Source organism: Rhinopithecus bieti, unplaced genomic scaffold (genome assembly GCF_001698545.2).
Source record: "Rhinopithecus bieti isolate Rb0 unplaced genomic scaffold, ASM169854v2 scaffold_82929, whole genome shotgun sequence".
Lineage (NCBI taxonomy): Eukaryota > Metazoa > Chordata > Mammalia > Primates > Cercopithecidae > Rhinopithecus > Rhinopithecus bieti.
This window is the reverse complement of record NW_016830474.1, coordinates 1-15,902: the sequence shown is the minus strand read 5'-3', so window position 1 is coordinate 15,902 and position 15,902 is coordinate 1. Positions and strand designations below refer to the sequence as shown.

Below are 15,902 nucleotides of genomic sequence, written 5' to 3'. Positions count from 1 at the left end.
CACTGAGTCAGGGGCAATGTGGGGCTCTGTCTGGAGAACACAGGAAAATCCATGCACTTTGGGGATGGGAATTCCATCCTGCTGGTGCTGAGAGACGGGGAAGGCAAAGCCAGCTCTTGCTGCAGCTGTGGTTGAGGCCCAGGAATGTGAAGGGCCTCTGTCTTCCTCGTTCAGAGGGGACCCCCACGTGGGGTTGACTGTGAAGTGGGGAAGGGGCTGCTGAAGCAGCTGCAGGAGCAGGAGAGGCAGGGCTTGGGCTTCTCCTGGTGCAGTCCATGCTTGGGGCTGAGGAGGGGACAGGGGTCAGCAAGGTGAATGGTGCCGAGGCCCGGGAGTGGGAAGTGGTGGCAGGAAGGGGATCGGAGGAGAACAGGGAGCCTGGTGAGCTGTGCTTCCTCCCAGACACAAAAGGCATAGAGGGGGGCCCCTGCAGCAGATGTTATCAGGGCCACTGGGCCCAGGTAGTCCTGGCACCTGTGTCTCTCCTGTTGTGCATCCATGCTGGGTGCTAGAGCTGCAGGAGGAAGATGAGCTGCCCCTGCTGTGGGCGAGGACAAAGCATGGGAATTCCAAGAGGCTCTGCATTCCCAGATGGCCTTGGCCTCACCCCGAAGTGCACTGTTGATGCACCGGGGTGCCACCTCCTTCTCCTCCTCACATCCCCTTCCTGCCACCTCTTCCTACCATGCCGGCACATCCATGCATCCATCTGAGAGCTGGACCAGGCCCTCCCTCCCACCACCAGTCAATAGCCCATTTATTAAATTTGCCTTAATGTACTCAGTTTGCAGGAGCCGTTTCCTGTTGCCATCATGACAGTATTCACACTGTCTCAAGTCCAAACGCTGCAGAGTGGAGAAGGTTGTCCACTTACAGCTGTGGATCTCAAAACTCAGAGAGGTTAAGCTCCTCTCCTGAGGTCACACAGCCAGGAAGCTGGCTGTAAACCTCTTACCTTGGGAAAGAATCTGGAGCTGCTGATGTTAAGTGTGCATGTAGTTCTCAGCCTGAGGGACGGGCTGGGATAAGTGAGGACCTCTCCCACCTTTGCTACCCAGTACTGAGTATATCTCCCCAGAAGTCTGATATCCCAGCTATCTGCTAGAATACCTCCCCAGGATTAATGACAGGCTGACAGCCTAAGGCCAGGAGATGAAATTGAAAAGGCTGGTAATTAGCAAGGAGGGTAACAGGTTATTACCCTTGAACACTGCAGAAAAGGGCATTGTCTCCATGCAGGAAGAGAGGAGGCTGCACACTCCTCCAAACCCATCCCGGGGCACAAACCAGACTGTGGACAGGGGGAAGAGGGCCAGGCAGCCCTGGAAGGAAGAGCTGGAATTCAGCTCACTCTTTCCCCATTCCAGCCTCTCAGACGTGGGCTTGGGCTTGATCCACTTTGAAGGCTGACAGATGCCAGGGAGTCTGGGGTGGTCCCGAGGCAGTGGTGGTCTGGGATCACTGTGGCCTGTGTGCAGGAACTTTATGGTGGTGAAGCTCATTATTCACTTTTTTTGGGCACTCACTATGCTCCAGGAACTGTGTGTAACCACAACAACCCTGATGATGTAAGTCCCCAAATTATTCCATTTTAGAATGGGGAAACTGAGGCACAGATTTTTTCTTTTCATATAATCTACCCTAGGTTACTCAAAGGTGGCCCTTGTTCTAATGGGCCCTTGTTCTAATGAACACCTTGTCTCACAGCAGAAGCTGGAGGCTATTTTGAACCAAATGATAAAGTAAGAGACTATTTATTTCAACATGTTCCTTTTAAAGAAAAAAAAATTTAAGTTCAAGGGTACATGTGCAGGTTTGTTATACAGGTAAACATGTCACGTGGGTTTGTTGTACAGATGATTTCATCATCCAGGTACTAAGCCTATTAGCCAAGTTATTTTTTCTGCTCCTCCCACCTTTCATCCTCCGATAGGCCCCAGTGTCTTGCTCCCCATTGTGTCCATGTGTTCTCATTATTTAGCTCCCACTTGTAAGTGAAAACACGTGGTATTTGTTTTTCTGTTTTGCATCAGTTTGCTAAGGATAATGGCTTCCATCTCCATTCATGTTCCTGGAAAGGATATGATCTCATTCTTTTTTGTGGCTGCATAGTATTCCATGGTGCATATGTACCACATTTTCTTTATCCAGTCTACCATTGATGGGCATTTAAGTTGATTCCATGCCTTTGCTATTGTGAATAGTGCTGCAGTGAGCATTGGCATGCATGTTTTTTTTGTTGTTGTTGTTGTTGTTTTATTTTTTATTTTTTGAGACGGAGTCTCTCTGTCACCCAGGCTGGAGTGTAATGGTGCGATCTCAGCTCACTGCAACCTCTACCTCCCAGTTCAGGTGATTCTCCTGCCTCAGCCTCCTGAGTAGCTGGGACTATAGGCGTGTACCACCATGACCAGATAATTTTTGTTTTTTTAGTAGGGAGGAGATTTCATCATGTTGACCAGGATGGTCTTGATCTCTTGACCTCACGATCCGCCCACTTTGGCCTCCCAAAGTGCCGGGATTACACGCATGACCACTGCACCTGGCCCACTCTTGCCTCTTAATTCCAAGAAGCCACGGCTCTCTCAAGGGCTTCTTTGAATAAGTCAGGTGACTCTGCCCCAGCCCTCCACCCACCAGCATACCTCTCTCAAGCCCACTTATCAGCCAAGAAACAGAGACCCCCTCCCGCTGCAGCTCAGAGCAGTTGGACAAAGAACCCAGGGCTCTCCCCACCTGTAAGATCCCTCTGCAGGATGCACATACATGAGTCTCGCCCCCTTCACGATTTCTACTCCTTTGGGTATATACCCAGTAATGGGATTGCTGGATCGAATGGTATTTCTGTCTTGAGGTCTTTGAGGAACTGTTGCTGTCTTCCACAATGACTGAACTAATTTACACTCCCACCAAAAGTGTATAAACATTCCCTTTTCTCTGCAACCTTGGCCATTCTGACTGATGTGAGATGGTAGCTCACTGTGGTTTGATTTCCATTTCTCTAATGATCAGGGATGTTGAGCTTTTTTTCATATGGTTGTTGGCTGCATGTATGTCTTCTTTTGAGAAGTATCTGTTCATGTCATTTGCCCCCTTTTTAATGAGGTTTTTTTCCCTTGCAAATTTAAGTTCCTTACTTGAACATACTTTATGTGCCAGGTGCTTTTATAGAATTCTTATTTAATCCTCTAAAGAGCATTATTGCTCCATTTTAAAGGTATATAAACTGAGGCTCAAGGAGTTTATGCAATTTTCCCAAGGGTCACACAGCCAGGAAAGGGCACTGCTGGAACTCAAACTAGGCCTCTCTGATGGCCTGCCTTATAGCCCTGCCTCCAGTCCCGCCCAGAACTGGGTCATCTGAAAATCAAGGTGCTAGGAAACCCGTGAGAAGGGATTCCTCGGCTTCTCCGAACTTGAGGACCAAAAGAAACACCGCACTGGGAGTTAGCAGACCTGGGGCGCCTGACGAGACTGCACCAATCACACCACCTAAAGGGGTTCTTTCAGGAGATGCGGGTCCACAAAGGTACAGGTGGTCAGGAGGCTTTTATCCCTGCGCAGCATCCATTCTAAGGGGTGCTCCAACATTTGCTTGCATTCCTCCAATGATGGGGAGCTCATTCCCTTTGGAACCAGCAAATTAGCATAAAGAACAGGGTGTCAGGGGGCAGCTGAGAGAGGCTGAGAGCCCAGTATGTGGAGTCACTGACTTGGGGTCGAATCCTTGGCTACTCACTGTCTGTGTGATGTTGGGCAAGTTTCCAACCTCATGTGGACATCTGTAAAGTGAGGTGGGTGGTAACCAGCACCCCTCCCTCTTAGGGGTAAGGTGGGAGGCCTGAATGATATCCTGGAGATGGTGCCTGAGGGCCCTGCAGGGTGGCTTTAAAAATAACTCTCTGGCCGGGCACAGTGGCTCATGCTTGTAATCCCAGCACCTTGGGAATACGACGCTGGTGGATCACCTGAGGTCAGGAGTTCGAGACGAGCCTGACCAATATGCTGAAACCCTGTCTCTACTAAAAATACAAAAATTAGCCAGGCATGGTGGCACGTGTCTGTAATCCCAGCTACTCAGGAGGCTGAGGCAGAATCACTTGAACCTGGGAGGTGGAGGTTGCAGTGAGCCGAGATCATGCCACTGCACTCCAGCTGGTGCGACAGACCCAGACTCTGTTTCATAAAAAATAAATATAATTCTGAGCATGTGGGCAAAGTGGGGAGAAGAGGGGGTAACTCAAAAGCCCCTCAACAACCACTAGAGCAATGGGAGCGGAGGGCAGGCTGTGCCACTCTGCCGTTCTCACAGGCACCTGGGACTCTCAGGACAAGAAGCATGAACCAGCATCTCCAGCCCTGCCTGGACCACTGACCCTCAGCCCTGGTCCCCAAAGGTGGCACTAAGTGCTCACTTCCATACTATTGCTCACATGGCATCTTCTGCCAGATGCCCCTCCCCAAATGCTCCAGCTGGTTAGCTGCAACTCAGGCTTTAAGCTTTAGCCAAGGTATCGCCTCCTCCTGGAAGCCTTCCTGGACTCCCTATCCCCTAAGCTGGGACAGGGGTGCCTCCTCCATGTCCCATTAACATCTCCTTCCCTGCACATATCACAGAAACCAAAACTGTCATTCATGCACTCAATATTTCTCGAGAGCTCCTGTGAGTCAGGCACCAGGGAGCAAGAAGACACAGTCCCTGTCCTAGCAAGCCTTACAGTCCAGGGAGATGGAAAAATATAAACAGAATCACAAAATGGGTAAGTCATTACAAAGTGAGACCAGTTCTTTGCACCTTGTGACCTCTGTGACAGACCCCAGAGCCAACACTCATGCCCCAGCCAGCCCCCAAACCCAATAGCTCCCCAAAGCCCTGGATATAAATAGCCTGTACACTGCTAAGCAGACACTTCAGGGAACAATATGCTGGCTGTGAAGAAAATGCACCCTCAGGAGAGTTCCACAGCCTTCTGCAAGCAAAGCCTTCTTTGCTTGGATGCCCATTAGAAATACTAAGGGAGCTCTTAAAAGAAACATGGCCAGGCACGGTGGCTTGTGTCTGTCAACTCAGGATTGTGGGAGGCCGAGGCAGTAGGACAGCTTGAGGTTAGGACTTAAAGACAACCCTGGGTGGAACAGTGAGAACCTGCCTCTACAAAAAAATATGGCATGGCATGGTGGTGCATGCCCATAGTCCCAGCCACTTGAGAGGTTGAGAAGGGAGGATTCCTTAAGCCTGGGAGGTCAAGGCTGCTTATGATCATGCAACTCTGCTACAGCCTGGGCAACACCACAAGATCCCATTTCAAAAAAGAAAAAACAAAACATGCCTGTCTCCTGCCCCATCAAATAAATATAACTCTCTGTAGGGTGACTCAGGGTATTAACATTTTTAAATATCGCCTTTGCTGAGGTAGATGTATAGTAATGGCTAAAAAACATTTGTTATGTAAATACACCTCCGATGACTTATTTGTAGCCCTTTTGTATCTAGCAATTTCTACAGACCCTCTCTTTGGGCTTCAGAAGTCAGAATGGGCAGGGCTGGGGTGAGGTGTCCTAGGAAACTGAGGGTAGAACACAGCTCCCAGCTCAGGGGGAACCATTTCTGAGGCTAAGGCACCCACTGGGGGATCAGCATATCTTCAGAGGGAAAATCACACCTCAGAACCCTAGAGACCCAAAAGAAAGCTCAAGTTCAGCAGACACCTGCCAGCGGGCCCTGGAGTGGCTGCCCCAGGGAAAACTGCCATTGCACTGTCAGCTCCCTCCAGCCCTCTCTCGGGTACAGGCAGGAGGAGGTTTCTGACTAAGCTCAGAGGTCTCAACAAAAGGTAGGTTGAACCTCAGAGGAGTTATTAATAGGCCTAGAATCACCTCAAGACTCCACATGACCAGGGCCAATAATGAGTCCTGGGAGGGCAGGCAGAAAGAAAGCAGGGTAGAGAGAAAACACAGGGAGAGGGGGTCCTGGGACCACGTCAGATATGGAGGGAACCAGGGGAACGAGGGAAGCCCTGATGATTGTGCTCCCCACAGTCCCTGCATGCCTGTGTCCCCTGAGAGTTCAGGGTGAGGAGCTCACTCTTACCCTTCACCTGTTCCTGCGCTCTGGCAGGCTGGCCTGCTTCCTGCCCCAGCCTCACCCACTCTCCGCACTCCTCGCCACTGATGTGGGCAAGCTGATCTCTCTGGTTTGCTCGGCTCTCACTTTCCGCCCAATAGCACCGTGTTAACTTCTTTGAATGCTTTATATTCTATGATTAAAAAAGAAAGCAACTCTCACTAACACCATTTTTCAGAGGAGAAAACTGGCACAGGGATGTTCTATGACTTCCTCATGATCACCAAGCTACAAGTGGGAGCTGGGCTTTGAATGGAGGTCTACCCAGGCTCCTAAAATTGACCGGCCTCCAAGGAAAGGACAAAACCTGTAAAAGCTCAGTGAATGGGGCGGGATTGTCCTCACCAAGGCCCGACCATGCTATACCCTGATACCCAACTTTCAGCCTCCAGAACTGGGAGAAATACAATTCTCTTCTTGATGAGCTCCCTGGGCTACAGCTCTTTGCTGTAACAGCCTGAATTAGCTCATAAGTGCTATTCCATCATCTGTGTCATATTCAGTCATTCAGAAGGGAGTCACTAACCCCTCAGTGCTGTCTTGTGGACATTGCCCCACCAGGCTGAGATGAGGCACAGGGTCTGGTTCTAAATGAAATGGGAAGGCACTGGGAGGTGCAATGTCAGAGGAGGATGTCTGAATTTCATTTAATCTCAACATCTACTGTTGCAGCATTAAGATGAGGCCCAGAGCAAAAGTGCCTTTTCCTGAGTTCACACTGTGGACCCCAGGCCCACTGGAGTTGTATTCCATGCTACCTCTCACCCCTTCTTGTAGTTATTCCATCTCTAAGTGTGTACAATATCTACAGGGAACACCACACCATGAGTTTTTTTTAAGATTTATCTCAAACACAGCTCATGAGTTCCCTAGGAAGGAGATGCTAGCATAACCCCCATTGTGCAAGCTGGGGAGGCCCCAAAACACCAAAGGAGTTCTCTAGGGTCTCACAACTGCTAAGATAAAGGCTGTTTGACCCAGCACTGGGTCCTCAAACCTTAGACTGTGGTTATATCCTGGTGCTCTCTTTCCAGGGTGCTGAAGGGACACACTCTTGCATAATGGTGAACAGGTTAAGGAGTTGACGGGGGAGGGTGAGTGATCAGAAACCCAGAGGGGTCTTTCAGTAGGTCTTAAGGAAAGGAGGCGCTTACAGGATGGAACCTACAAGATGTGACCTCACTTCCTTGCTGACAGATCCCCAACAGAACTTAGAATTCTGGTAACTAGGCACCCATATTCTAGAGACAGCCCCATTTCCAGCTCACTTGGTAGGAGATGCTGGGGAGAACAACATGTTCTCCTGCTGTGTCCCGACATGCTGCCGACCTCCTCGTCGCAGGGGAGGCCAAAATGAGTCTTTCTCGAGAATATAGACATTGGTTCAACCCTCACCCTCGATGCCTCTGGCCCTTTGCCAGAAGGCACCCACAGGTAACACAGAACCCAGGGAAGGCCCGTCCAGGGCAGCGCCGAGCCCCTCCCCATATGTTTGGGGGAAACAGGAGATGAGGGGCCCTCCCTGGACAGGAGGAGTTCGATTGTCAGGTGTTTGGAGCCTGGTAGGTATGTCAGGTTCACAGCCCAGACCATGCCTGGCAGGATGGGAAGGTGAGTGTAGAGGACACAGTTTGTCTGCTCAGATCTGAATCCCAAGACCTCAAGCTTCATCTGCGGGAGACCTCAAGCTTCTCTGGCTGGAGGTCTATGCAGATGCTCCTATGTGCCAAATCTTGTTGGGGAACACGGGGGCCAAGGAGGAGTTCTAATGGGGGTGTCCCATTGTGGGGTCAGCCAGGCAGGCCACTGACACCTCTTCGCTCGGCTCTCGGGCACTCTCTTTGCAGAGCTCCACACAGAGGATCAAGCAGGAGCTGCTGGATGGATTCCATTTCTCCAATTTCTTTAAAGGACAGGTGCACCATGCCACCAACAACAGCCAGTGCTGGTCTGGGGTGAGACGGGGCACAGAAGGGTCTCCACAGACAGGGACTCCAGAAAACCAGGGTGGGCCGAAGACTCAAACACGAACATGGGAACTCCCTAAGCTCTGTCCTAGGGATTTTCCACTTTAGTGACCCACTGTCCTCTCCCAAAGCAATCTAGCTGCTATTAGTCCCTAGTGACAACTTGGTTACAGGCAAAGTCCCTCTCACCTATCAGAGGAAGATCAGAGAAAATCTTTCTGTTTTCACTTTATGCTATGCCAGGAGTATCTCAGCATGTTGCCACAAAAATTGAGTACAATGGTAATACCAGCAACATACTCATACTGTTATCATTTTAACTCCTCACCCTAAGTGTATCTCAGACAACAGGCAGCTCTGCTGCCCTGCCAGACCTACTGCAGGATTTAAAATACAAAACTTTTACACAAACAAGCGGGGGGGGCGTTGACTACAGCAACAGAAGGTGAAGCTACTCTATGCATTTGTCTTTAAAGTGTCATCTCACAGAACTCATCCCTGGAGGCCCATCAGGCAGGAGCTGTACCCTCGCATCTCACTGTAATATTCCTTAAGGGAGGCCATGCTCCACAGCGGGTCAGCCTCTCAGTGCTGGTGGAGCCTATCATGATAAAATTCCCATTCTAGGCAGCCGTTCTGCAGGGAGCATAATCCTATGTGTGTCCTAATAGGCTGGAGCAGTTTGCCAGGGCTGCCATAACATGCATGCTGACTGAAGGGCTTAACCACAGAAATCTGGTTCCCAACAATTCTGGGGACTGGAAGTCCAATGTCAACCTGTCAGCCTGGGGTGGTTTCTCTGGGCCTCTCTCCTTGCCTTGGAGGTCGCTGACTTCTATCTTGGTCAGCATAGAGCCTTCTCTTGAACTTCTCTGTGCATTGACCACCTCTCCTTGTAAGAACTCCAGGCATATTAAATTAGGGGCCACCCTAATGAACTCACTTCACCTGAATTACCTCTTGGAGAACTCCGTGTCCAGACACAGTCACATTCTCAGTCTCTTGGGTTGAGAATAGGAACAGCTACATTTGGGGGAGGGGACACAATTCAACCCATAAAATATACAAATCCCCTGCGAAGACAGACACCCAGGAAAGGGATATCTGGGTGAAAGGATGTGCAGACATCAAATTTCAACAGCTCGAGCCAGTTGACTTTCCAAAAGGACTCCAGCTGCTCACAGGGTCACCAGTAGCCTCTGAAGGTAACTGCTTCTCTGAACACAGCCTCCCCTGCTTACTAACATGCTTTTAACTTTTTGCCAATCTGCTGTGTGGCAGAGAAAATCACCGTTTCATTCCCAGTTTCAAACATACATTTGCATAACCTTTCTCAGCTTCAATACCTGCCTGCGTTTTCTCTTCCCCAGTTGCCTGGCAGATCCTGAGCCTTGGGATGCGCTTCCTCCCACCCTGGAGTTTTTCAGCATTTTCCCCTTGCCCAGGGGTGGGATGGCCTTAGCTGTTTCTCCAGAATCAGGATCATGTTAAAGGAACAAAAACAATCATATCCCTTTAAGTCAAAAGGTTCTTCTAGAGCATCTTGTACTGTACCTTGTCACTGAAATGAGGAGAGGAAAAGGCATCCCCAGGTCTTGAGGATTGCAGGAATGATACTCTTCATGTAGGCTGTTGATACACACGGTGCTGTTGCCCCAGAGCTGACAAACACCGTGACAATGCCTTGAAAGCATGAATCATTTTATCATTCTCCACCCTCACACGCAATTTTACTTTGAAAGCCTAGAACCCTTTTCACCATGGGCACTCAGGTTCTCCACATACACAAGTCCCTGAAGGGTTGCTGCTGCTTGGTGTGAGCTCCAGATACCAATCCTCTGGTGGCTCATGGTGTTACCACTGACTCCCATGTCCCTCCTTGTCCCCCTAGTATGAAAATGAGATCTGCAGGATGCCAACTTGCCAGCCCGGCACAGGGGAGAGGCTGTTGGAGTCCCTGGTTCCAGCCTTGCTAACTAAACCCATCTCCTCTTACGCCACCTGCCTGGGCCCCTCCTGGGACTTTATCACCATGCCACACTTTTTGGAATTACTGGTTAGAAGGTGAGTGTCCATCCCCTCCAAGGCACAGAGATGCCTCTGTCCCCTACTGGCTGTGTCTTGAAGATGCAGCTCTGAGAGCCTCGGTTAGCTCCTCTGGAACACAAAGTAGTGAGAAGATGAACCTGACAGGGTTCTTGTAGGCACTGAATGATCTTTTTTTTTTTTTTTTTTTGTGAAGGCCCCAGTCTCGCTCTGCCGCCAGGTGGAGTGCTGTGGCCGGCTGCTCAGCTCATGCAGCTGCGCTCCTCTGGCGGTTTAAGCCATTCTCGCTGCCTCAGCTCCCGAGTTTGCTGGGACTACAGGCGCCGCGTACGCGCGCCGGCTAGTTTTTTTGTTTTTTTGAGTAGAGCGGGGTTTCACCGTGTTAGCCGCCGATGGTTCGATCTCTGACTCGTGTTCCCCCGTCTCAGCTCCCAAAGTGCTTGGTTAGCAGCTTGAGCACCGGGTGGCCCAGCCAAACACTGTATGATCTAAGACCAGGAGAAAAGAAAAAAAACAAAAAAAAAAAAAAATTGAGCGGGTCCTAGAACCTAAACTTCTGGATATCTGCTGGTGGTGCTGGTGATGATTACCTTTCTCTTCCTCCTCACTGAAGCAGTTCTCAGCATTCTGCCTCAATGGCCCATATCTCTCGCTGTTTGGAAAAGCACATAGAAAGCAAGTCTACGATGGCATTGGTAAAGGATGTCTGAGATTCTTTCTGGCTGATCTCTCTTTTTGACACAGACAGAACAGGGTCCCTGGGTGCTGAAAAAGCAAGCACAGGCCCACTCAGACATCTGGAGAGGCTCACTGGGGTTCTCCAATGGTTGGGGTTCACTCATTCAACACATACATACAAAACACCTCATTTGTGCATCGTTCTTCTTGTGACTTGGCATAATTTCATAAACAAAGCAGATGACAATCCCTGGGACTCGATTCTACTCAGAGAGGGTGCTCACAGGAGACAGAATAAACAGGTCATATCTACAGAATGTTAGAGGGGAAACCCTCATGGCCTCCTCCACATACGGTGGCATCCTCCCAGGTTCTGACTAGAATGATGGAGCCCAGCAACAAGTATAAACTCCATGGATTTAGGGTTCTGAAGGGCCTTTTCACCCACAAAACATGGGGGAAAAGATGTGGACTCTGGCTGGGGAGACACTAAAGGAGCCCTGGGGCTCATACTTCTAATTCCCATGAGAAGGCTGACATCTGGGGACTTCCCCTGCAAGAGGCATACAGTGAATTCTGTAAATGGAGACTCAGGTTCCCTGCAAAGCAGAGGAGAGACTACGTTCACAGCTGGCCACTGAGAGACCCATCCCCAGCACCGTGGCTTCCCAATTCTCCCTGTCCTCCTACACCCAACATCTGCCCCTACCCTCCTAACCCCAGGACCAGGGGAACCAAAGCTGGAGCTTTGATGAGCAAGCTGCTCACAAATCAGCCTGGAGCTGCAGTCTTGAGTGCCCAGGTGCATAGCGCTGTGCTCCAGGGCATTGGGAAGAGAATGTCAGTGGGACGCCAGGGAGCACAAGGGTCTGTACAGCCCTGCTGCACGGCCAGGTGTGCCCCTTCCAGGACAGCATTGATGGCTTGGGATATGGTGGGGCTGTCCTCTACACAGGCAGCAACAGGCCAGGGACCCAGAACCACACAAGGGTGCCCTGGAGGGTTGTGTGGGAGAAGGCCAGGCCTCTGACTCAGCTGTTCACTCCATCACCAGCACCATCACCTTCTTTTTGTTCACCTGGCCCCTTGAAAACAGTTTGCTATCAGCCCCCGCAACTGTCCTCTTTCCGGATAAAGCTGGCCTTCAGGAACTTCGCCTGGCCTGGACTGGGCATGGAGGACCATCAGGAACTTGTCCTAGGCCAGTTGGTGCTTCCACAGCCCAACGAGGTCAAGCCAGATGGTGAGGTGGCTTGTAGCCTGGAAGACTTTCTGGGGGTGGTGTTTTGGGGCTACAACTCCCTTACATTCCATCCGGTCATTTCTGTGCTTGGAAAGCCCAGTGAAAAGTGACTGGTGTGGTGACCTTTTCTCCTTTTCCAGATCCTGCTCCACCTCCTGGGCAACACCCATTAACAATGCTGGCCCTGGAGCCAGCACCACCACTGCTGGCGGACCTGGGGCCTGGTCTGGAGCCAGAGTCACGTGCAACCCTGGATACACCAGGATATCTACATTCAGCACCAGGACCAGCACCAGGGGAAGGGCCCCCTCCAGTGACACTGCTGAAGCCACAGTCAGCCCCAGAGTCCCCCTGTCCCTGTCCCGGGACTGTAAAGAACCAACCCCATGAGGAGATGCCTGACATCACGACCTTCCATCTCAGGCTGCTGGCAGCGCAGCTGACCCTCACGGATGCGGTGAGCAGCTGGGCTTTGCAGGCTGTGCCTCTGGCACCAGCTGTCTCAGACCAGCCTCTCCCCGAGGAGCGGCCAATGACCTGGGTCCAATTTCAGCCCCACTTCTTACCAAACATGGGATCTGAATGAGTTTCCTCATCCACAAGCCTTCCCTGTCTGCATGGGGACAGCAGAGATGGGACACTGCCCATGCCAGCTGCACAGAGTGACTGTGCAGACTGAATGACGGGATGGACAGAAAGCAGGACAGGGCAGGTGATCACTGAGGGGCAGGCAGGGCCATGGGTCACTCACCCAGCTGCTCAGGAGCCTCACTACCCTCAGCACTTGTTAGGTACCTGATGCATACTAGATTCTATGGCAGACACCCAAACAGAGCCCAAGGTTGCAGCTGCCACAAGGAAAGTGCACCGGTATGGAGAGAAGGAGTAGAGGGCTGATTGGGATGGGAGGAATACAAGGTCTCAGGACGGACAGGCCTGAGCCACCTTCTAGTTCTTGGAGTGTGGATGGCCTGGGAGAAAATGTCACTCTCCCCACTCTCGTTAGGTTCTGGGCCATGATGCATTCAGGGGCCTTAGTGGGCAAAAAATCAAACCCAGGGACTCCCACATGTCTGGAGCCCATTTTAAAGCTTTCTGAGCTCCAGCTCGGTTCCTGCCAGAGACCATGGATAACTGTGAGCTCAGTCCCTGCCTGGGACTGTGGGTGACCCTGAGCTGGGGTGTGCTGTGTCTGTGACACTCTCTTCCTCCCTCAAAGGATCTATTCAAGAAGGTGGAGCTCTACGAATGCTTGGGCTCCATCTGGGGCCAACGAGCTAAGAAGGGGAATGAGCACGTGGCACCCACAGTTTGTGCCACCATTGCACACTTCAACAGGCTCACCAACTGCGTCACTACCTCCTGCCTCGGGAACCACAGTATGAGGGTCCAGGACAGGGCCAGGGTGGTGGAGCACTGGATCAAGGTGGCCAGGGTAAGCCATGTTTGGGCCTGAGGATTCCCTCTTTAAAAATGGAGAACTGCCTCTTCTCCTCCATTGGCTTTCAGGATTGGCATCTGTATCTCTGGCCTGAGCCCTGTACATCCCCTAGGCCCTTTTTGCCAGAGGTTCACTGACCTTGACTCCCATGGCCCAGTGGTGGCTGCTCACTTCTGACCTGCGCTCTTCTTTAGGTTGAACTAAAATCCTCCTAGATGACTGACATTCACTTGGCCCCAGGCATGCCCTCCTGAAGCTCCCTGGGTCTCTTCTTCATCCAGGAGGGGAGATCTCAGCAGAGAGGGCTGAGGCTGAAGTGGGCCGAGCTCCAACTCTGGACCTCACAGCTCACTCTTCCCTCTCCAGGAGTGCCTAAGCCTCAACAATTTCTCCACGGTGCATGCCATCGTCTCTGCTCTGTGCAGCAACCCAATATACCGGCTACACAAGACATGGGCAGCAGTGTCCAGGTGAGGAGGGTTCCCTCCACAGGAGAACCAGTGTTGACCTAGGGACCCATAGGTCTCCCCATGTGCCCTCAACGACTCCGAAAGGTTCTTGGAGAATAGGGACATAAGGCAGGGATGGGATGGTGCGTGTGGTCACTAAGCTGCCCTAGATTTCTAGGCAAGGATTTCCAATTCAGGACTAAGCTTTTTTAACCATCAGGAACAAACTGGAGCCAACTGGAGACTTTCAGGTGTTTGCACCCAGCAGTGGAACTGTGTCCAGCTGGAAGCTAACTGTGAACACGCAGGGGCTCATGTGAAGTGGAGATGGGCCAGGGGAGGAGCATGATAGTCCCACCCTGGTCCTCTGGAGCCCTTGTCATCAGACGATCCCACTGAAAACTCTCACCTAGGAAGTTGGGATTCTCTGGATTTTGAAACAAAAGGGATTGGATTGGAACTCACAAATCCCCCCCGGAGATTCCCAAATTTACCCATCTTTCTTTTCTCTGTCCACAGCAAAAGCACAAAATATCTAAAAGAACTCTGCAAAAAAGACACTGCCGTGAAGAGGGACCTGCTGATCAAGGTACAGTGGAGTCTGGGAGATGTGGGACAAGTGTTTAAGGGTCAGAGGAAAGAGAGTTTGGAAGGGCATTGGACCCGGTGTGGAGTGGTTATTTTGTTTTGACTTACCTACTAAAAGTGGACTTGAAAAATTCCCTCCATGCCTACCTTGGGCCAATAGGAAGAGAGGTGTGTGGGTCCATGGGCACATGAGGGCACGGGGGCAGGAGGCCCTGGAAATGGGATGTGGCAATGGCTGCTGGGCTGCGGAGCGGGGGTGATAAGCTACAGCATTAGCAGGGCTCTGGCTCCTGTACTCGTCCATGCTGCTGGCATGGAGCTTCCTCCAGGCTTGGGGGTGGCCATGATAGGTGGGACTTTCTTCCTTCTTCAAACTGGCCAGCAATTCCTCAGGAAGCCAGGCCTCTGCTGCTGCTACTGTTTGCAGCGCACCTCCATGGGCAGGGACCGCAGCCCACACTGGGGTAGGGGGAATGACAACAGGGGAAGCTTATGTGCCAGGGAGTCCAGTGGACCACCCAGTTACGGGTATCAATGGGCATGCTTGGGACAGACATACGTGTTCGTTGGGACTCCCCGCTCTGACCTTTGCTGATACCCAAAAATGGGTCATGTCACAGGATTCTCACCAGTGAGCAGTGACACATGCTCATGGCAAGTATCTGGGGGATTCATGAATTCCTGGGGAATTCATGCATACCTCGGCGATACTCCCTGACCAGATCTCAGAATCTTCCATGCAAATGAGAAGGTAACATGTCCCCTCACCCAGATTCTGGAAAACCCTGCCATGTCAGTCAGAGACAGGGCCTCAGGAGGCCACTTCCTGAGTGGAGGAAGAGAGAGTTCTGTACACGGAACTCCCCTGGGGGATCACTGGCAAGGCAAAACCTTTGGCATGGCTCAAACTCAGTTTGTGTGGCACAGACTCCAGTGGGGCTTGGATAGGCACGTGCCACCTAACCAGGTCTCCTAAAATGCCCTGTCCCTTTCCCATCACAACTGTGCCTGGTTGGAGACCAAGACACTCAGAGACTCCAGATAACAGGACCCTGATGGGTGGTGGTGCTGGGATATGGAGTGAAAGCAGCCGAGACACAGCCTCCAGGATGGGGAGGAGGAGCCCTCTCTTTTGGGGCCCTGGGGAGTCACTGCCTGGCTCTGGGCCTCTGTTTGCTCTTCTGGAAAATGAAGGGATGCTAAGCCTATAGCGCAGCCCTCACAGGATGGAAACGAGGTTCAAGAAAAGAAAGCAATTGGAGGGTGCTCGTGCCTGGTTCTTCCTCAGAGGGATGAGGGGGAGAACAATGGCAACAGCTACAGCAAACAGTACACAGGAGGCCCTGTGAGGTAGCTGTGGTTTCCA

General features: G+C 51.4%; 1 protein-coding gene and 1 pseudogene across 1 annotated transcript; both read left to right on the top strand.

The window, feature by feature from the left end:
* The first annotated feature begins 7,414 nt into the window (after window positions 1-7,414).
* Window positions 7,415-10,230, top strand: LOC108524448 (ral guanine nucleotide dissociation stimulator-like). Its single transcript, XM_017865556.1, has 3 exons — window positions 7,415-7,558; window positions 7,972-8,079; window positions 9,983-10,230. The coding sequence occupies exons 1-3, from the start codon at window positions 7,478-7,480 to the stop codon at window positions 10,157-10,159; spliced, it is 366 nt and encodes a 121-aa protein (XP_017721045.1). The 5' UTR covers window positions 7,415-7,477; the 3' UTR covers window positions 10,160-10,230.
* Window positions 10,231-11,566: 1,336 nt separating this feature from the next.
* On the top strand, window positions 11,567-15,895 carry LOC108524440 (ral-GDS-related protein-like; annotated as a pseudogene).
* The last annotated feature ends 7 nt before the right edge of the window (window positions 15,896-15,902 follow it).